General features: G+C 36.9%; 1 protein-coding gene across 2 annotated transcripts in view; it reads right to left on the reverse strand.

The window, feature by feature from the left end:
* The window catches only part of LOC117010618 (contactin-associated protein-like 4), a 238,988-nt gene that overhangs the window by 181,318 nt on the left and 35,784 nt on the right, over window positions 1–21,886 (reverse strand). For both annotated transcript variants that reach the window (XM_033085306.1, XM_033085305.1), the window contains exon 2: window positions 6,415–6,525. In XM_033085306.1, coding sequence (XP_032941197.1) covers window positions 6,415–6,525 — 111 coding nt within the window. The remainder of the gene's footprint in view (window positions 1–6,414; window positions 6,526–21,886) is intronic.

The raw sequence follows: 21,886 nt of genomic DNA on the forward strand, positions 1-21,886 counted from the left end.
TCCTTCCTTCCTTCCTTCCTTCCTTCCTTCCTTCCTTCCTTCCTTCCTTCCTTCCTTCCTTCCTTCCTTCCTTCCTTCCTTCCTTCCTTCCTTCCTTCCTTCCTTCCTTCCTTCCTTCCTTCCTTCCTTCCTTCCTTCCTTCCTTCCTTCCTTCCCTCCTTCCTTCCTTCCTTCCTTCTCTTCTTCCTTCCTTCCTTCCTTCTCTTCTTCCTTCCTTCCCTCCTTCTCTTCTTCCTTCCTTTCTTCCTTCCTTCCTCACTTTGTTTCTCACTCTCACATCCTTTTGCAATATCAGAATCACACCATATATACATATGAACAAAAGATATAGCAAAACAAAAGCAACATAAATTAAAATTTTTACATTAATGCAATAATACTGCTTCAAATTCTACCTTTACTAAGGCTGACATACTCCTGAGAATTTCTTAAAATTCTGTACAATCAACATACACATGTGGAACACCATACTCAACTTTCCTATGCACCCATAAAATTTTTAAGGTGTCTAATACACCTATTAAAAACATTTTCTGCAAAAATTTGAAGTTCTATCATTGTATTAAAACAATTTTGCAATTAATATGCTGAGAGATCCATGGTAATGTTCTCACTGAAATATAAAATTATTGCAATAGCTACAGGAAAGAAACCAACCAAAGAAAACCAAATTGATTTTTACCTAAGAAATTGCATCATCCTGAACTTTCACTGGACAGCAGTATATAATTTGATCCTTTATAAAGAAATCACCATAGAAGTGATTATTATTTTTTGTTAAAATACAAAAGATTGAGATTGTTATTTCTGCCTTTTTCCTAACATACATACATACATTAAATGCAGGTAACTCATAAAAATATGTCATTATGTCAGTTGATTCAACTTAGATTTGCTGTTAATTTATAAAAACATAATGATCAAAAATTTTTTTTGTTCTAGTTCCCTTTTTTAATTCTTTGTATTAAAGCAAAATATCAGCTTTAATGAATTTCATTTGTATACTGCTGAAATAGAGGGGGTAAGCTTTTCCTAATTATCCTTTGGTGACATACAATCCTATCTGTGATTAAGTGTTTTAGTTTGTCTGCCATTTTATTCTAATTGTTAGCATTATATTGTGAAGGTTAAACTGCTTCTTATAAAAGTTGATGAAAATAGACCTTTTATTGTAATTTTTTTCCCTTTAACTGTTGACTTTATGTTTTCTTTAACTACTGATTGCTAGAATTCATGTATACATTTTGACCTACTTAGTGGGAGCTCTCAAAAAGTTAATAAAGTATACAGTTTTATAAAAAGAAAAATAAATATGGAGTTTACAGTACCACATTGAATAAACTATACCATTAAATATTCTTTATAACAAAAATAATGCAATAAAGTGCAGGATATTCAGTGCAATAGTAAGGTAAAGGTAATGAAAAAGACAAAGAAGTTCCATATATATATGCCAGTAGGAGAAAAAATAGACCGAATAGCTGTTAAGGCATTCAAAATTTCAGGCTGCTTTTGAAAAACTGGCAGGGTAAGCTGACAGCATAATTAAAATAAATGGGTTTCTTCCAACTTCAAGGAAAGAGCAAGCTGTAGGCCAGTTTTTTTGGCTACTTAACAACTTCTATATTCAATTTTCTTCTGTCATATTTTGATCAATTAATTGTGTGTGAATATGGGGCAAGAAATCACAGCCAAATCCTTATCCAGCTTATTTAGCTGTCCAAATATTAAGGCTATTCCAATGGTATGTTCACTCTTGTAGAACAACAGTCTTCTCACTTTTTTTTCTTGCAAGGATTCAGAAGTTAATTAATTCAAAAGAAGGTCTGTGCTCTTGGATATAAAGACCCACGGTGTGGTGATTCCTAGTGCAATTAATGTCTCTTTCCCTTGGATGTTGGAATGGTGAAAGTCTTTACAACCAGCTTGACAGCCCACTGCAGTCATAACCAGGAAATGCTGAGTTCAACAATGACACAACCTCCTCTCCATGTGGTAAAGGGCTTTCTCACAGACCGTGGCTGAGAGATAATACATTAAGAATTTGCAAATAGAGCAAACCCTCTGAAGTGCCAGACTACAACTGACTGCTTATCATCTAAATTATCCGTGATGAGAGGACAGAAACCCATCATTGATGGTCCTGGATAGGTATTGGTATTTAAATTCTTAGCATCCCAGGCAGGCGTGCTCTGAATGCTGGCTACCTTTTCCCTTCTTTTGGGATGCCTCATTTCACCCTATAAAGAGGTGCACTTTACCTGTGTTCTTTTTCCCGTTTTGTTTCATTAACTAAATAGATGTGTAAAAAGACAGTACCTCCCCTGAACATTTTTTGTGTTGTCTACTCCCACTTGCATAGGAAAACAGCCTAGAATTTCAACTAGACTTTCAGGACCCAGGATTTTAATACACAGCTCAGTGGTGAAGTATAGAGCTATATGTAAAATAAAAACTACTTTTTTTTCTGTTTGCCTATTCAGAAGTTTGTTTATTTTCGTTTTTTTTTTTTTTTTGCTTGTTTGGTTTGGTTGAGTTTGTTGTTTTGGTGTTTTTTTGGGTTTTTTTTGCTAAAGAAGAAGCTAAAGAAAATTGCTAATTTAGTTCAATTCCCAGTTTAACCTGAGTCTCAGTTTTGTAGAATACAGTTCCTATTGATAAGTATGACCTCTGCTCTTTTCTTTAAATACTTTATAATTCACACTGTTGAAATGCTTATTTCACTAGGTATATTGATTACCATATCTCTTCATAATTGCTTTGCCATGATTATTCACTGTTTCACCAATCTTCATGTCATTATGCATTTCATCAAAAATGATTAGTGCTTACTTCCATATAATCAACAAAAGTATTGAACAAAGTTGGCTTTACAGTTTGCTTTGACAATCTGTGAAAACACCTTTATACAGTAATGAGGAATGCATTATGAGGTCCACCAGCTAGATCTTAACACATTTAATTTGGACTGCATTGATATGGTGCTATTATTTAAAATTAAAATTCATACAATGTAAGGCCAAAAGTCAAACTCTACTTACATTAAATCCCTGCATTTTATGTCTGTTACTTCAAACAATTAAATCAGGGATTTTAAAAATTTATTTTCTTTTAAAAAAATAAACTTCTATTAGTGTTTGGTTTTGTTTGGTTGGTTTTTTTCACTTTGTTCTTGTTACTTAATTTTTCTAATTTTCCATTATTGCAAGCAAATCTGATGTGAGAGAAACTACTTTAGCAGATAGCAGGAGTATTCATTAACTGTGCATGAGTATTGACTATCTGAAAACTTCAGGGAATCAATGAACTAGTAATAATTAAAACTCTGAAGAATATATAATGAGTTATTCCTGGTTATCACTTCCCTTAACTTCTAATCGACTTTTTTTTTTTTTTTTTTTGTTATCAAGGAGTTCAACCACATTATCTTTTTGCTTTGTAGAGAGAAAGCTGAATCATTCTCACTTAGATGTTTTAATAATCATCCTCTGCTGTTTTCATTTTTACTATGTCTTCACATAAAGTACAGTAATTTTGCGATTACAAGCCGCACCTGATTATAAGCGGCACTTCCGTGTGTCGGCAACTTTTTGTTCTTTGTCCATATATAAGCCTGATTGTAAGCCGCATGTTATAATACAGAGTGTGATAAAAGGTATCTATTCTATTGTTGAAGGTGGGGCAGTGATCCTTATCTCTGTTGGAGATATTCTGCTAATGGGCCATCCATTGAAACCTGGAGGAGCACTGCTCTTTATCTTTTCATAACCCATCCTTCCTCCAGCGAGTCATTTTCTGCTAATGGCCCACTGAGTCCCACTGTGGGACTGATAAAATTACTTCATCCCATTGGAAGTTGCTCTAGCCAGGGGAAAGAGCCCAACATTTCTTACCAAGATAAAAACAGAGGTTTTGGGACACTAAGGGAGCCCCTTTCTCCACTGGACTCCAGAGGAAAACCGGATTTCTCCACATCACCACTGGACCTCCGCAGGGAAACTGCACCTTCTACAGGAGCACTGCTTCAATTGAATCACATCTGTCACTGCAAGAGGACTGCAACCACCATTTAATGGGACTGCTATCAACACCATGCCTGACGGGGTGTCAGGTTGTACTCTGATTTTGTCAGGGTTTGGAGTTTGTTTGTTTCTTTGCAGTACTGTATTTCTATTTTAATTTCCCTAGAAAAGAACTGTTATTCCTAATTCCCGTATTTTTGCCTGAAAGCCCCTTGATTTCAAAATTCTAATAATTTGGAGGGAGGGGGTTTACATTCTCCATTTCAAAGAGAAGCTCCTGCCTTTCTCAGCAGACACCTGTCCTCCTAAAACAGTAACTTTTCGTTCTTTGTCCATTAATAAGCTGCACCTGATTATAAGCCGCACTTTGGGTTCGGACCAAAATTTTAGTCAAAATAGTGCGGCTTATAATCGTGAAATTACTGTACATATTGTGCTTTTATTTTTTAGGCTAGAGTTTTCTCTCCTCAATCCCTTTAACTTTTCCTATTTATTTTCTACATTTAACAAACACTAATCCATATGGTTAAAGATTTCAGTGCAATTTTCCATTTTTCTGACAAATTTTCTACTATTTTTTAACTCTCCATTAACAACAGTCCAGGTGCATATACATGTTTCGTTTATTTTTTTATTGATGACAACATTCTGACTCTCCTGTAATCTGTGTATAAACGCTCAACTTTTTTCTGTCTAAAATGTATTCCATTTTCCCTAACTTTGGCATTTTAAGAACCAAGCAGGTTATTGTACTGGAACCACAATCTGCTTGCCCTAAATTAATGTTAGGAGGTCACAATTACTCCCAATCTCTAAGTTTGGCTGAAAAAAAGAATTGCTTTTATGCAAAGTAGAGAATTATCTATATTAAAAGCAAACCCACTTTCTGTTATCACATGATTTCTTTCAAAACTCTAATGATCTGTTCACTGCTTCCATAAAATCACTGACAGCACATGTCATATTTTCCTAATAACAGATTCTTTTTTCTCCATTTTCTATGGTTTAGCAATAATTTCTTATGTTTATATCCATGTGTATATGACTAGTTTTGTTTCATCTAAATAAAACTTTCACGTATATACGTCTACAAATACAATCAGGTTTTGCAACGGAAATTCACTGAAAAGAGTTAAACACAAATGTAGAAAATGTATTCCTGGTTCCATAGCAAGTACTGAGTCTCTACTCACAATGAAAAATAAAAAAATAAAATGTAAGTTAAAACTAATTTAATTAAGATTAATTTACTGAAGACCTTCATCTCACCTCATCTACACCATTCCAAAAAATTGCATCTGAATGAACGAACCAAAAGGTTTCTAGCTAAACAATCTGGTCACATTATTAAAAAACGACAAATGAATAAGACACACTCTATTGAGTGCCATGAACCTGAGGTACAAAGAATGAGAAGGTAGACAGTCACACTCTTCTAATTAGGTTACCTGCTGTTTTGTATCTACATGAGTTCAAATGATACCAGATGTAAGGTTATAAGCATTTCTAATGTGTGCATACAGTACAGGGCAAAGTGAAAGAAATTACAATACTAAAAAATTAATTTTAACATGGAACAAACAACTGCATAGCATGTGAAGAGAACCAAATGGAAAAAGCTTTCAAAGACACATTTTTAGGGAAGGCCAATATGAAGATGCTAACTCTGATGATAATGCATCTTATTTAAAATTCTAAGACCAAATATTACATCAAACTAAGGGAAACCATATAATTTCCACTGATATCATAACTTCATTAAAAACAGAAGCTCATGCTTATCAAATCTGCCCACTAGGTTAATAAAACAGATTGGTATTCTTTCTTCATTATAGTGTTTCTATCTGTCAGACATAGAAAACATTCCAGGAAATGGTGGAGGTTCAATGACAGAAATTATTTAGGTGTTACAAAATATTGTCAAGATTTATCTTATATACTTCTCAATTAAATAAATTAATGTAAAATATAACAATGGACTACATGAGTAGTAGTCTCTTAAGTAACCACCACTAATATTGTGGCTGAGTTATTAAGACTAGATTTTGACCTAAGACACAATATTTCAGGGAAGTTTCCTAGGGCAGCACCTTTGAAACAGTTTATTCATCAGATTCCTCATTGGTAAGAATTAAACAGAAGTCAGTATCCTTAGACGCTGCCTCTTCAATAAGCCCACAGAGCAGCCACAGAGTGCTCATGTAGTCAGACATCTCATTGTAGGGTGGGAAGTTGAGATTCGAAACTTCCTTGCTCTGAGACTACACTATTGTCCATGGTTGGTATAGAAATAACAGACAAAAATTATTTGAAATGGCAACATATGCTCTTGATATCTAAACTGTTTTCATTTCAATCTAGAATTAAAAATTGACCAATAAAAATCGCTCACCTTCTCTTCGATTAAGCCTTGCAAAGCCAGGGTTGTGACTGCTAGACAGCTCTGATGAACTACTGAATGATGACTGAGGCAAAGCAGACACCAGTTGATCATCACAATTATCTGGCAATGAAAAATATCACATTCAGGTTAATCTGACAGACACCACTTGCTGGAACTGTAACACAATCAACTCTGCATCTGAGAGCAGCATCTCTCTAAATATTTCCTCTTGCTGTATTATGTATAGAAGTATCAGTACTGAAGCACAGGTTTTGGGGTTTTTTACCCAGTATTTCATGAGACTACCTGACAATAATTTATCATGTTCTTTAATCAGCTGTTTTTACCCACTTCTAACTTCTAAGATCATACCAAAAAATTTTTCACTGTTCACTCACTATGATTTACATGAATAGCAAGGGGCACATTCAATTCTGTGCTACAAAACCAAGCTACAAGCTCACCACATGCTTTCTGTTTACAGTAATTTCACACCTATAAGGTGCACCTTAAAGTCTAAAATTTTGATTGAAACCTGGAAGTGCACTTATAATCTGGTGTGTCTTATATATGGACAAAGTTCGGAAATTTGCCGACAACTTGGAAGTGCGAGCCGCGAGCCGAGCAGCGAGCTGAGCTCACATGGGGCTGTGGGGCTCACGCGGGGCCGTGCGGCTCGGCAGGGCTCGGCGGGGCTCGCACAATTCAGCTACTAATTTGTTACTTTGCTGCGCGCGGATCCTCGCTGCAAAAAAAAAAAGTGTGCCTTATAATCCAGCCCGCCTTATATATGGAAAAAGTTTGGAAATTTGCCGACACTCGGAGGTGTGCATTATAATCCAGTGCGCCTTATAGTTGTGAAATTACTGTACTTCTGAGCTGGTGCCAGCAGGTGCACTTTTAACGTGCAATCACATTAAATACAGCTGTTTCTAAAAAAAAATTATAAAGCCAAGCAAACTGAATGAAATTAAATTACAAAGTAATCTCATCCTTCCTAAGAACAGCAAACATGACAAAATGGAAAATTTTTTGCCTTGCAAATGGTATATTTGTTTGATACAGACACAGCAAAATAACCATTATCTCAAAATTATTAGCATGCAAATCATAACCTCATAGAGAATAAAACCTGAACGTTTCAGAAAAATAAAAAAGACTTAACTGCAGTCCACAATCAATTGTGCAGAAACAAGCAAACACTAATCAATACTCTAGCTTTAAAGGCCTCTCCAGCTGAATTACTACACAGGATGTGTGTTCATTCTCCATTTAAATTTGAAATGTATCAATTGAGAATTGATATGTGATTTAGTTCACCTGAAAGAAAATTAACTTCTGGGGCTGGTATCTCTTTAGAGAACAATTTTAGTCTTTTTAAAGTGTTTCTTTTCAGGACAATCACATTCTTTAGATGCAACTAATAATTGACAAGTCATAGGTGTACTCTTCTTTTTCCAACCCTTGTATTTTTCTACGAAGTTTCACTATCAAAAACCATAAATATTAATGAATACAAAAACTTTTAATTAATAATTGTTTCTGCTGAGTAATTATATATATTTCTAATTAGAATTAAGATTTTTATATTAATGTCCCAAGGAGACTTTTTCATCACATTCAAAAATATTTTTTATGTTGTTTTATTTAGTTCTTAAAGGAAAGCTCTTTCTAGAGGAATGGCCTAGTATTAGCCTTAACTGTAAGAAGTTGTCTCCTAAATCCCATAAACAATATTCATTCACAACAAACAACATCTTTTAATAATTATACTTTATAAAATCACATATGCCATGTTCTACCAAATTGAGAGTATTTCACTCATGAAAAAAACCACTATTCTTACTTTCATCACTTATTTCCTGTTCTAGGTTCACACAATAAAAAGGGCAGACTTCTATAACTACTCTTCAGTGTCTAAATGCAAACTCATTTTTTCACTTCATTATCCACAGATTACTTTTACAATGGTGAAAAGAAGCTTTTCTACATGGGATAAACTGTCTAACTGGTAAGCACAAAAAAGAAAAAAAAATGAAGGTCCTGTGAATAAATGCATTGCACTGGTAAGTCTTAGAAAAGGATCTCATTAGTGAAAGGTTTCTTTACAGCACAGAAAATAGAAAGAACTTATTAATCATAAATTGCATTAGAAAGAGAAGAATATGATGATGCTGTACTTAGTACAGAGAGTTACTTACACTGCTGATGCAAGGGAACACTTCAAGTGTCACTGATCCTTTTTCTACTGCCAAAGACTACACTGTAAGTCTAGATACCAAGATGAATATTAAGAGGAGAAAATAAAAGGCATTTTTACTCAAAACTATCTGCATTATATGCAATCATGGACCCACAGAATCACGGAACAGTTTGAGTTGGAAAGGACCTTTAAAGGTCATCTAGTCCAACCCCCTGCCTTAAGCTGGGACACCTGCACTAGATCAGATTGCCTAGAGCCCCCATCCAACCTGATTTTCAATGTTTCTGGATGCGCAGCATTTACAGCCTCTCTAGACAAACAGCTCTAGTGTTTTACCACCTCCATCAGAAAGAATTTCCTCCATTTAACTCATTGAAATTTACCCTCTTTTGGTCCACAACTATTACTCCTTGTTCTATTCCTACAGACTTCCTTACTAAGTATTGAAAAGGCCACAATAAGGTCTCCATGGAGGCTTCTCTTCTTCAGGCTGAACAATCCCAATTGCCTTAGCCTTTCCATACAAGCTAGATTCTACTCCATCCCTCTGAACATTTTTTCAACTCTCATCTGGACCTGCTCGACAGGTCCATGTCTTCCCTGTGCTGAAAATTGCAGAGCTACTTGCAGCAGAATGTCACATCTCTCTCAAACGCCTCATATTTTAAATGTTGTTCTTCTGGTGAGAGATGGTATGCATTATGAAATGAATCATCAGGAATGAGAGCATGCCATTAATACATAGAAGCACTAGTAGATAAACAACAGCAGGCACGCTACTTTTAAATCACTCCTGGGTATAAGGCTTCACAAATTTCAATTCAAAATTTTAAAAAAAAGGTGCATTTCTGCTGGATGGATGGATGATACATCTTCCTTTGTAATGTTAGCTTCTGCCAAATAAATTTTTCACCTTTTTTCTTTTTAATGTACATGTTGGAAAGGAATCAATGGTACTGAATTATTCTACCCAGATGGTCCAATACACATGTTTTTGTGAAACACACATATTGCTTTGAGATATTCCCAGAGGAATTCTATGAGCACTTAGCATTTATCATATAATAGCTTATGTCAAACTCAACTTATAATAGAAAGGCACATAACATTTTGAATATTTAAAAAATGTATTATCCAAAATTCAGCAGTCCATCATACAGCTTTTTGCCTTTGCACAATATGAGAAACAAGCAACGTGTCACAAATATATATATATACCCTGAATAATTACATGCTTCTTTTACAACTGCCACTATGCTTTATTTCAGGAAAATTACTTCATATGAACTTCTGCTTTATTGCATAGCACATGCAGTTTAAAAAATATTTTAATGTCAACCTCCATTATGCAATTTAACTCAAAATTAATTAATTAATTAATTCCAGAGTGAAATCAAAACATTTTGTAGAAATTGTCAAGAACCAGATGGTTAGTATCAACTTGCTTCTCAATGTAAATGAAAACAAATGAAAGAATAGTCTCTACAGAGTGACAATTCTGTATGCTTTCACTTACTTACACTGCTTTCACACAATGGAAACATGGTTAGAATTCAGTGCTATTTCACATGCTACCAGTGACTCTTCATTTCTCTTGGACAGCCTTCAACAGTCTTCAAAAGAACACAGCTTGCTGCTGAAGGCAATGTAGGGCTTTCTAGTGATATTTCACACAGCTTCTCTAGTGTAAAGGAAGACTTAAGTAGCCTATTCTAACCTGACACTAAAACCAAAGAGTTTTAGTTAAAAGTTTTCCATCATACAGCATTTATTACATCTTTTGTGACAAATATTTTTTTAAATACATAATGATACCAAAAGCATAAAGAAACCCTAGGTTTCTGCAATACGCACAAAAAATCTGGTAAAAATAAGATTTTATGAAGGAAAAAATATATTTTAAAACATACATATTACCTGTTATTCAAGAAAAATTGTTTAAGTTATATAAAGGCATGCCTTTCCATATTCCATAATAGTGTGAGTTTATTTAAATTTATAAAGCAATTGAGACATTTTAAAGGAATAAAACTCTTAAGTGAGGCATGAATAAAGTGTTCCTATAATTTCTCTTCCAGCTCAAAATAATATCCCATTATGTATACTCAGAGTAAATCAAGAAATTTTTAATATACAGGTACTATAAATTGCATAGATCATGCCATATGAACTACAAGAAGGAGTTAAAATAGGATACCGTCCCATAATAATAACAGTTACAATAACAATAGTAACAGTTATCATGACTACATTAATAACATTGTGGTTGATCAAATAAATTTTGTTTCCTCTACCAAGCAGCTGCTTGTTGAAATCAAAATAGTAATTAAGAAAAAAGCAGAATACTGGGACAATCTGAGATTTATTTATTCAGAATGCATAAGTGCATATTTTAATTTCCATGTAGCGAAAAACACCTGATTTCATTTACAGGCATAAATCTCTGTGAAAACTTCAAGAATATATGGCACTGATTTTATTTTAAATGTAACAGTTTCTTTATCAGAATTATCAGCTTGGTCCACAATAAAGACTAACAGATTTTAATACTTTTCAATTTGAGTGCAAATTTACTCTAATGTCAACATATATAAGCAAAAAAATATATAAAACATATAGTACCTAACAACTACAAGTTAATGTGAAAAATTATATTCTGTTCATAACTGGCTAAAAAGCACATGCAATACATTAACACATTGACTTTGCTCATGATATATCTTAACTCAAACTGAAACATCCCAACCCAAGAGCATACACAAATTAACATATTAAAATTTCACTTATTTAACTTTTTGATGAAACTATTTTCATATATCATATTGTTGGGTACACCTCTTTTTTCCCTTAAAATTCCATTTACACCAAAATCTCCCAACCAAAAAGAACTACCAAATCCTGAAATAACTATTAAACCTCACATAAAGCAGAAGTAACATAGAAAAAAAAAAAAAAGATTATGATTTTTTACTTCCCTCGAAACATATCAAATTCATTGGTTTTACGAAGGACTCAAAGAGAATACTGACTAACTAAAGAGCAAAGCAGTACTTTAATATTTAAAAAATAAATAAAAATAAAAAGTTCCAGTAAACCATGTGAAAACAAAACAAGAGGGAAAAAAACAAAGAAAATTTTGCAATCTTTTCTCAAACACAGAAAACTATTAACCATCAGACAAGTAGAATAACTAAAAGCAACTAGAAATGCAGTCCTAGTGTAACAGAATAAAAGAGGCAATAGCTCTGGAAGTCTCTCAGAAGTATAATAATATTCATCTTTCCCATGCAGGTAAAGCCCTAAGAAGGATCAACTTTGCTATCAAATTTTAATAAATTAATATCCATGATGAAAAACCTCATGAAAAGGAATGAGGCTCATAAAGCACATGTCATACTGTAGCAGCAAGACCAGTGCTTGCTAAAACCTAAAAAAAAGGTGCCAGAAAACCTGCCCTCCAACAGGTATTTATTAAATCTTTGGTTCTGTCATGTGCACTTCAAACTTTCTTTTCCCAACACTGTGAAGACCAAATATTCTGTAGCCTGTCTACTCTTTTCAACAAAAGAGACCTTATTTTCCCCAGGAATGAGCACCTATGTCCTTTTACCTAATAGAATATTTAATATGTAAATTGTGGTAATTCAGTCTTTGGTCAGTGTGTAGGCTTGTAATTAGTTTCAAAAGATTCACTGAATTTAATGAGATTCTTTTGACATAGATAAAAAGAGATTTTGCCTCTCCTTGTTTTCCTGAGAGGTATTGACCATTATGCAGGTCCCAATCTTAGTGAAATCTTCAACAATAAGAGAAATGAGGAGAAGCTGACAGATTTACAGACCGTTAGACCTTCACAGTTTCAGGCCTTCTAGCTACACAATATGCAATGTCACTTAAGATGAACCCAGCCTGTCATTACTGCTGCTGCTATATGCTTATGCTTGCATTTGCTACCTGGACAGGGATGAATTACCCTTGTTCAGAGAAACTAACTTCTTTATCTCAGGTCTACTGCTGGCTATTTGTAGCTAGAAGTTTAAAAACAACTCACTAGAAAAGTTGCACTGTTTCATTCATGGCTCTTGACAGCAATATCAGGGTTTTCCATTCTTCAGTTCAGTTTATAGTACATATTAGGCATATCCCCACAATTACATTTCAACCGCATGTAGTAGCCAAATAAGTTCATAATGCCTTACTTCACTAAGGTTTTCTACTGTTTACTTCTTCAAAAGATTTTAACCTTTCAAGCCGAAGTTTTGCTAGTGACTAGCTCAGTGTGGGGTTTTTTTAATTTATTTTTTATTTAAACACAAGTTTTCATTAATGGATTTCACTTATTTCTTGGAGGCAGTGGAGAGAGAAGGCAGGGAGCTGACTGCTCAAGATAAAAAAAGAAGGTTTCAGGATTTTGAAATAGTTTCTCTGCAAATATAAAGACTTTATCAAGGAGATAAGCTACATGGCAGAGCTGATTATTTTCTTGAATTTGAAACAAAGTCTTCCAGTTCTCTGATAAAATTTTTACCTTTTCCAGATAGCAGTTAGCACAAATTCAGCACAGAATTGTGACACTTAGTAGTCAATTGTTCCTTTTATATCGACATCAGGCATGTGAGTTCTACCTTAACTAAATACATGAAATGCTGTATTTCCTTCCTTTCAAGGATCCATCCCTTTTTCACAACTGCAGCTATGTTGTGCCAACAAGAAATCAAGAACAGCTAATGAGTACAAAATGCCAAATTTCCTCTGTGTTCACAAGACAACCTTGTTATTCTCCAGGGACGTAAAAGACTTTTTTGTGAATAAACATGGCAAACTTAAAAAGACAAACCAGAAGGAATAAAATAAACACTGCAGTTATATAGATCAGAATTTAATTACACAGGAATGCAAGGGATATACAAACATGTTTCCCTACAGACATTTGCAAAGATTCTCACCTTACAATGTATCTTCATTGCTGGTATGTATATTATGGGAAATTATGCCCATAACATAACCTGGGAATTATGCTTTCCTAAGGTTTTTATTTGGTTATTTTTACTTCTTTTTTTTTTTTTTTATCTGATTACATGATATTTTTGTTCCAAATATTAGGGATAGGGAGCATGTAAATCACAACAAGTTCTGAAAATCCATAAGCAAGTGAAATAAAGGATTTCTTGTCCTTTGTACTCAGAAACCAGCCACCAGTCAAAAACTCTACTATTATTTGACATTAAAATCATGAATAACAACTGAATTAACCCTGATTCTCTTGGTCTTTTCCAGAAACCTTCAGATGATGATTCAATGCAAATCATGTACTACCATTAAAACTTAATTCTTAATTTCTACTACCATTTGAAATCTGAAAATTTCCAAGATGTTTAGATAAAGATTATATTTTTTTCATACATTCCAATTATATTTTTTATTTTTTAATTCAGTGGTGAAAGAACATAGGATTCAACAAAACATTAGACTAGGACAAATTAGATCTGAGAGGCGATGGGAGAAATGGGTGACTTCCAGTTAGGATCCTCTTATTCCCTTAGAAGAAATAAGACAAAATCTATTAATTAAGCAAATATGCTTCAGTAAAACTTTATGATCTACTTCTTCAGGATGTATCCTACAGTAAATCAAGTAAAGGGGCTTCTACTAGGCAGGCAAGTTTTGAGTCTTTTGACTTAAAAGGCCTACTTCGTCTCAAAAAAGAGTCAGAATGGAAAAATGTGATAAACACATTCCAAAACATCATATAATTGCAGTTTTGTGGGTTTTTATGGGCCTTATTTGGTCGTATAAACTCAAAATAATATTTAATTAATATTTCTATTACTGAAATATCATCTATTTTCATTAAGTTTTGATAGGGATCTTAGCAACATGGAGTACAGCTTGCAAAAAAGCTTTTAGTATAAAAAGATAGTAATATATTAAAAGTTAGTAACAATGATCTTATGGGTAAATAAATTAATTCAGAAAGTCAAATGGGAGTTTTTCCTGGGAAAAGATATGAAAGACTAATGCAATTTATAATGTCATGAAATGGAAGTTTTTCAAGCATGCATAGTAGAAAAAAGACAAGGTCTTTAGAGAGAGTGAAAATGGATACATATCTTATAAGGGAGTTGAAAAAAGTACTTACAATTTAGAATTAAAATATTTCATATTGATCAAAAGCACATAAACTTCACCATCAGTATTCATTTTTTCCATGTCATCACGCAATATCTGAAAACTGCTTTTGTAGTACCATGAAATGTTCATTCTCATGAAGTATATTTTTAACTTTCTTGCTGGATGATTAAATTTTCACCATCTTAGTGCTATGCCATCATGTTTATTTTTTTTTTAATTTGGGATATTTTATTAGAAACCAAGTATTTTCATCCCGAATAGCATAATGTTTTTAGAGATCAATTAAAGCCTCTACTACAAGAGAGGATATTACACACCCTACCAGAAGTATGTAGAAAAATTTTTTCTTTTTCTGAAATCAGCAGATGCAGAGAGAATTCACACAAAGCGGGAGGAAAGAACAGTTTGTTTGGATGGGAGCTTTGACTGTGATTTAATTACATCAAACTTTGCTCAAAGGCAGAGGGTTTCACTTCCCCTCTTCCATAATAAAAACTAACTAACTAACTAAATAAATAAATAAATAAGGAAGTTTTCACAGGGAAAAATCAATGAAATTCAGTGCCTAAAAAAATTCAAATCCCTCCCAGTTAATCCATGACTTTGGCAACAGGTTCCTCACTTCCAAAGGCATGGGCTACTTCTGCTCTGCTTGAAAAGTATCTGAAAAGCAATGAAATTCAAGAGGTCCAAGAATGCTGAGGGCAGTGTAGATAAAATCCTTGTTACCACATTGTAGGAAAAGAGGAAAAAATATATGAACTTAGTAATTTCAGGATTAAAAGGATCAATACCAAACTGACTCCTTTTACAGACTGTAAAAATTGTCCCAGTAATTCCTACCCCCACACACACACACATTATCTAACAGTATTTTACAATTCCATTTATAAATTTAAATATCTTTACTGCTAGAGAATAATATATCTTTTCCAGATCTAAGATTTTCAAGACAAGATTTAAAGTTTACCCTCAGCTGTGTAAACCTTTGAAACTTTTTGACTTGTCTCCAACTGAAGGAAACAATCTCCTTTCTTCACTATCAGTTGTTTTAATTCAAGTGAAAGTTTATACCAATGGTGATAAAATTACTTCAAGAATTCTTTAATAAAACAAATTCTTTTAGTCTTATCCTGTAAGCCTTACTTTCCACACCCTGTATTGCTTTGTAGGTATAATTTGAACAGTCAGCACTTGCAGGAAAGGTACAAGCAGAAAAACTGGTCAATGCTCTGAACTGAAAGCAAATTTTTATCAATTACTTTCATATACCATGTTTGTCAAACTTGCTTCTCAAGGCCCAAGATGGTGTTGCATGACACACAGGGTATGCCTCCAGCCATTCTGTGGTTGTTCCCACCTCCACAGAGCATTTGCCACCATCCACAAGGCAGTGTAGAGGTAAAGTGTTGGCCATGTCTCTTTCAGCAATAGCTAAAACCAGGCTTTCAGCTCTGACTTGATCACCTTGTCCCTCAATAGCTTTTGCAATTCGTCACATAGGGCATCCTATGTGACATTTTTGATGTGTCCCTACAGTATGGTAAGAACCATCAGTTTAGAGCATGTATCACTTTCCATTTTCAGGCAGCTGATTATATTTTGGGGTGTTCACAGTATGTGTCATCTTCCCCTCCTCCTCCTCTGATGATGATGATCCCGGCTTTTGCCATCAGGCCAGTTAGTGCTGACTTCCAAGATCCCTGGGAGATTGGGGTTTCCTATTTGAGCTTGCTATGGGAACAGCACAACCCACTTACCTCACGTCATGATGTGTGGAAGGGACTTTGAACATCCAGGCCAGCACTGTCACTCAGGTTGCCAATAGGAGCTGTCCTTCAGTGTCAATCACTTCTGAAGCAGTCCTAACCCCTTTGTAAGTTGCAATTATTTCTTTCCTATTTGGGGTGTAATAGGCATCAGATCTTTTGTATCCATAACTTCAGAGCCCCATGAGTCATCCTTGAGTCTCCCTGGATACTTTTCGCCAGTCTCTAGAAAGGACAATTCTCTCCAACTGCAGTGTAGAGCACACTTTTTATATCTTGTCCTGTCCTGACGGGCTCAAGGGCTACTGCTCCCATTTAATCTCCCATTTTACTTGCTCAAAAGCTTGTTATTCTTCAGGGTCTCACTTAAAATAATTCCTTTTCTAGGTCACATGTAGAAGGTTTACAATCTGACTGTAATCTGGAATATGCATGCTCCAAAACCCCACAACACCCATGAAAGCCTACATTTCCTTTTTGCTTATTTTGGGGGACATAGATGCTATTTTGACCACATCTACCAGAATCTGACCATGTTCATTTTGTCATTTGTTCTGGTTCCCTCCAATACAGGGTTACAGTAATTTCACAATTACAAGCCGCACCGATTATAAGCCGCACTTCTGGGATGTCAGCAATGTTTCGTTTTTCCTCCATATATAAGCCGTACTGTATTGTAAGCTGTGTTTTCGTTCGAAACGAGGATCCACGTGCAACTTTCACAAAATTGTCAATTAGTAACAGAATCACGGGATCGCGGAGTTTACTGGCTCGGCTCGGGGCCTTGCAGGCTGGGATCGGCCCCGGTTTTCCCCTGCAGGGGCCAGGTGGGCTTTGATCGGCCCCGCCGCCCCCTCCGCTGGGGCCATGCAGGCTCAGATCAGCCCCGCCTCCCCTCTCTGCCGGGGCTGTGCAGGCTCGTATCGGCCCCTCTGTTCCCCCACCGGGGCTGTGCGGGCTCGGATCCACCCCGCTTTTCCCCTGCCGGAGCCGTGTGGACTCAGATTGGCTTGGGGCCATGCGGGCTTGCACGTCCGGGTTAGTAAATTTCTGAACCTCATCAATATATTAGCCACACCTGATTATAAGCCATTCTTTGGGTTCAGACCAAAATTTGAGTCAAAATGGTGCGGCTTATAATAGTGAAATTACTGTAATTTTTGCAGTAGCCAGAAGGAGGTTAGGATATTCAGGTTATTCTGTACCACCTCATGTCATTACAAGGTACAGAGGAAGGCGAACTCTTCTTGGTAGGAGCAAGTGTAGTGGACCAAGAAGAAGGGTAATTCTGGTTCCACGCTACAGGGAGTGGTTTGGGTGACATTGGCTCTGTGCCAGAGGGAATAGTGGGGGGAAAACAGAAGGGGCAGTTGCACATAGTCTATTTTGACTTCGGTGAGCTATAACATTCCTTTTTTTTGTACACTCTGTTGTCAGTGCTGTTGCTGTTGTTGTTTATTCCCTTATCTCATTGCTGCTTCTCTTAAATTGTTCTTATCTCAACCGAGATCTTTACTTTCTGTGCCTCCAATTCTCCTCTCCAGCCTGCTGCAAGGAGGAGAGGGAAGGCAGAAGGGAGCAAGCAAGGAGAAATGTGGTTTGGATAGTCTCAGTAGGAACACTAAATTGGGGAGTACTATTCCTAAACCATGATGCCAGTTTATTCCTAAAAAACTGAATTTACTGGGAAGGTCCCTTCACCTTAGTTTCTTCTATGGCAAAACCAGCCTTCAGGAGGATTTTAATTGTCTTCTCTCCTTTCTCAAAACCTTCCTCTGCTGTGTTGCCACACACCATCATATCAACACTGTACTGAAAGTGTTCTCAGCCTCACCCTTTTCCAGTGCAGTCTGAATTAATCCATGGCAAACAGTGGGGCTCTGTTTCCAGCTCTGGGGCAGTCAGTTCCAGATGTACTCCATGCCCCTCCAGGTGAAAGCAAACTTCATTCAGGCCACAACAGTCCACTGTCAATTTCCATTCTCCACTGGACTTACACACTGGCCATGTAGGGCTGTTAAAGGGTGAGCAAGGCTTGTTGACTCCCTGGGTCTCCAGCTCACAAATCATCTCATGGGTGGGGACCACAGGATCCCAGCTGGTGCAGTTTTGCCAATGGCACAGTGATGTGGTAACTTTCAGTACTTCAACCCTCAGCAGCCCCACAGCAAAAGGGTCCTCTCAGAGGCCAGGATTTTGGGTCCTTAAATACCCTTTCCTCAGGTAACCTATGCCTGGCTTCTGGGCCAGTCCTAGTGGGGTGTCTTTGCCACTCATTCCCAGCCAGGTTCACTCCAGCTTGCAGTGCAGTCACCTGTTGGGATTCCCCTGTCACCCCATAAACAGAGATTAATTCTACCCCTATATATCTTGATGGCAGCAGGGGACATTGTGCTCTGGTTTAACTAAAGGTTTATACCCTTGCATGGTCTGATGTGCCAGGGCATGGGATCCACACAGTCCAATATATCTGACTGTCCCTTTCCTCTGCCTGACTGGAGTCAGGGCCCCTCTAGTTCTGGTCATGCCACTCATTGCTCGCTTCTTGTAATTATAAACTGAGGTCCTTCCAGGAGGACTAGAAGTAACATCAGTTCTTCTATTCTGTCTGAGGGCAGCAACTCTGGTCCCTGCTGTCAGGGCATGGGACATTTTCTTTCTAATTTGCTTGAGTCTTTTGAGTTTGTCTGCAGTCTTGGACAATGTACATTTTTGTAGGGAGGAGAAAATATGATCTCCACATTTCCAGAGTCAGGTAGTCAACTGAAGTATTGCTTGTCTCCTTCCTTCTTTGACTTCAGTGCTAATGGGATGGTCTTACAACAATGGCATACTGTACAAACTTCTGCCATATGGATTGCTCCTCATCTGGAGCTACAGAGATCTACAGGTTGTTATTCGAATCCGTACAGCTTACCTCCAGCACAACTATTCCTCTCAGGTACTCAGTACTTTTCGCCATTGTGCTCCAACGGCTTGGGTGCATTATTAGAGCACCCTTGAGAGAATATCTTTCTCTCATACTTGACAGGAGTCATAATCAAAGGCTGAGAGTTTACGTTCTTTTTCCAACTCCCCTGTCAATGCCTACATGCCAAAACTGGTTACAATGTAAAGATATGGCCAGGAGTATGTATTCTATCACCATCTGCTGAAACCAGGTGGGGCAGTGATTCTTATCTCTGTGGGACATAGCCTCTGCTAATGGGCCATCTGTTAAAAACTAGATGGGGCAATGTTCTTTATCTTTCGCAGATATCTTCTGTTAACAGGCCATTGAGTCCCACTGCATGACTGATAAAATTACATTATCCCAGAGGGAGAAGACAAACATTTCCTACCTAGATAACAACCGATATTTGAAACACCAAAGCTGCCCTTATCCACTGGTTTCCAGAGGACAAGAGCTACCAGACCTTTCTACAGGATTGCTACTTCAACAAAACCACTTAATCTGGACTGCTACCACTACGCTAACTAGCGGGGTCTCAGGTTGTCTGAGTCACTCCGTCAGTGTTTTTTCTTTTGTGGTATTGTATGTACAGTAATTTCACGATTATAAGCCGCAATTCTGCATGCCAGCAACTTTTCATTCTTTGTCCATATATAAGCCGCACCTGATTATAAGCCGCACATTACAATACAGAGTGTGATAAAAGGTATCTATTCTATCACCATCTGAGGGTTGAGGGTGGGGGCAGTGATCCTTATCTCAACGGTAGATATTCTGCTAATGGGCCATCCATTGAAACCAGCCAGGGCATTGTTCTTTATCTTTTCACAACCCATCCTTCCTCCAAGAGTCATTTTCTGCTAATGGCCCATTGAGTCCCACTGGGTGACTGATAAAATTACTTCATCCCATTGGAAGTTGCTCCAGCCAGGGGGAAGAGCCCAACATTTCTTACCAAGATAAAAACAGAGGTTTTGGGACACTAAGGGAGCCCTTTCTCCACTGGACTCCAGAGGAAAACCGAATTTCTCCACATCACCGCTGGACATTTAGAGGGAAACTGCACCTTCTACAGGAGCACTGCTCCAACTGAGCCACATCTGTCACTGCAGGAGGATGCAGCCACCATGGAATGGGACTGAGTCACATCTGTCACTGGAGGAGGATGCAGCCACCATGGAATGGGACTGCTGCCAACACCCTGCCTGGTGGGATGCCAGGTTGTACTCTGACTTCGTCAGGGTTTGGAGTTTGTTTCTTTGTAGTACTGTATTTCTATTTTAATTTCCCTAGAAAAGAACTGTTATTCCTAATTCCCATATTTTTGCCTGAAAGCCCCTTGATTTCAAAATTATAATAATTTGGAGGGAGGGGGTTTACATTCTTCATTTCAAAGAAGTTCCTGCCTTTCTCAGCAGACACCTGTCCTCCAAACTAAAACAGCCACTTTTCATTCTTTGTCCATATATAAGCCACACCTGATTATAAGCCGCACTTTGGGTTCAGATAAAAATTTTAGTCAAAATGGTGCGGCTTATAATCGTGAAATTACTGTATTTTATTTTTCTATTTTTTTCCTATTAAATTGTATTTCTGACTTGGAGCCTCTCACTGGTTTTGTGTTCAAAACCATTACACTTTACTACCATCTAGTTTCATATCATGGGCCATGATACCCCAGCGAGTAAACCCACATGGGGCTCATTCAACTCCCAGCTGAAATTTATTTACGTATCTCTGATCTAACCCAAGAGTAGAGATCAGGTGATTACCTCTTGCCCTGCCACTTTCTCCTGTTGCTGCTCCTTCTTCAGCCCTCACTTAGCTAACTGTTTTGTTCTTGAATTTTATTTTTGTATAGGGGCATCTGCTATTGGCACGGGTTGTTCCTCTGGTTCAGCTGCAGTTTGAGTGGCCTTGCTGCCTGTTGCTCTGCTTTCCTCTCCTCCCCCTGAGAGTGCTGTCCTTCAAAAGCTGGCCCATTTTCTTCCACCTTTCATGCCACTCATCCACCCTTGAGGGCAGATGTTTGAAAGGTCCTCCTAAAATCTCTTTTGTCACTCTTTTGTTGACATAAACATGAGTGTGAACTACGCTCAGGAAACCTTGCAGACCTAGCAAGAAGGACATGTTAACAACATGTTTCCTTAACAACAAAAGGAAATTCAAAATTCTCAAAAGCTGTTGCAACAGGCTTGAAGGAAGAAAGCGGGGGGTGAAAGGCTGCAGAAATTGATGGTCCCCTGTTCTTTCCAGTGGGTACAGTTATCAATGGATTCCTAAATGTCACAACCAAGGCAAGGATAGCAGAGCAACACTGAATAAACATTCCAAATTATGTTCATTGCCCTTGAGGTTTTCATGTCACAAACTAGTATCATACACTACAGCAAAAAAAATTTGTGATCCCTCTCCCTGCTCCTT

Source organism: Catharus ustulatus, chromosome Z, assembly GCF_009819885.2.
Source record: "Catharus ustulatus isolate bCatUst1 chromosome Z, bCatUst1.pri.v2, whole genome shotgun sequence".
Lineage (NCBI taxonomy): Eukaryota > Metazoa > Chordata > Aves > Passeriformes > Turdidae > Catharus > Catharus ustulatus.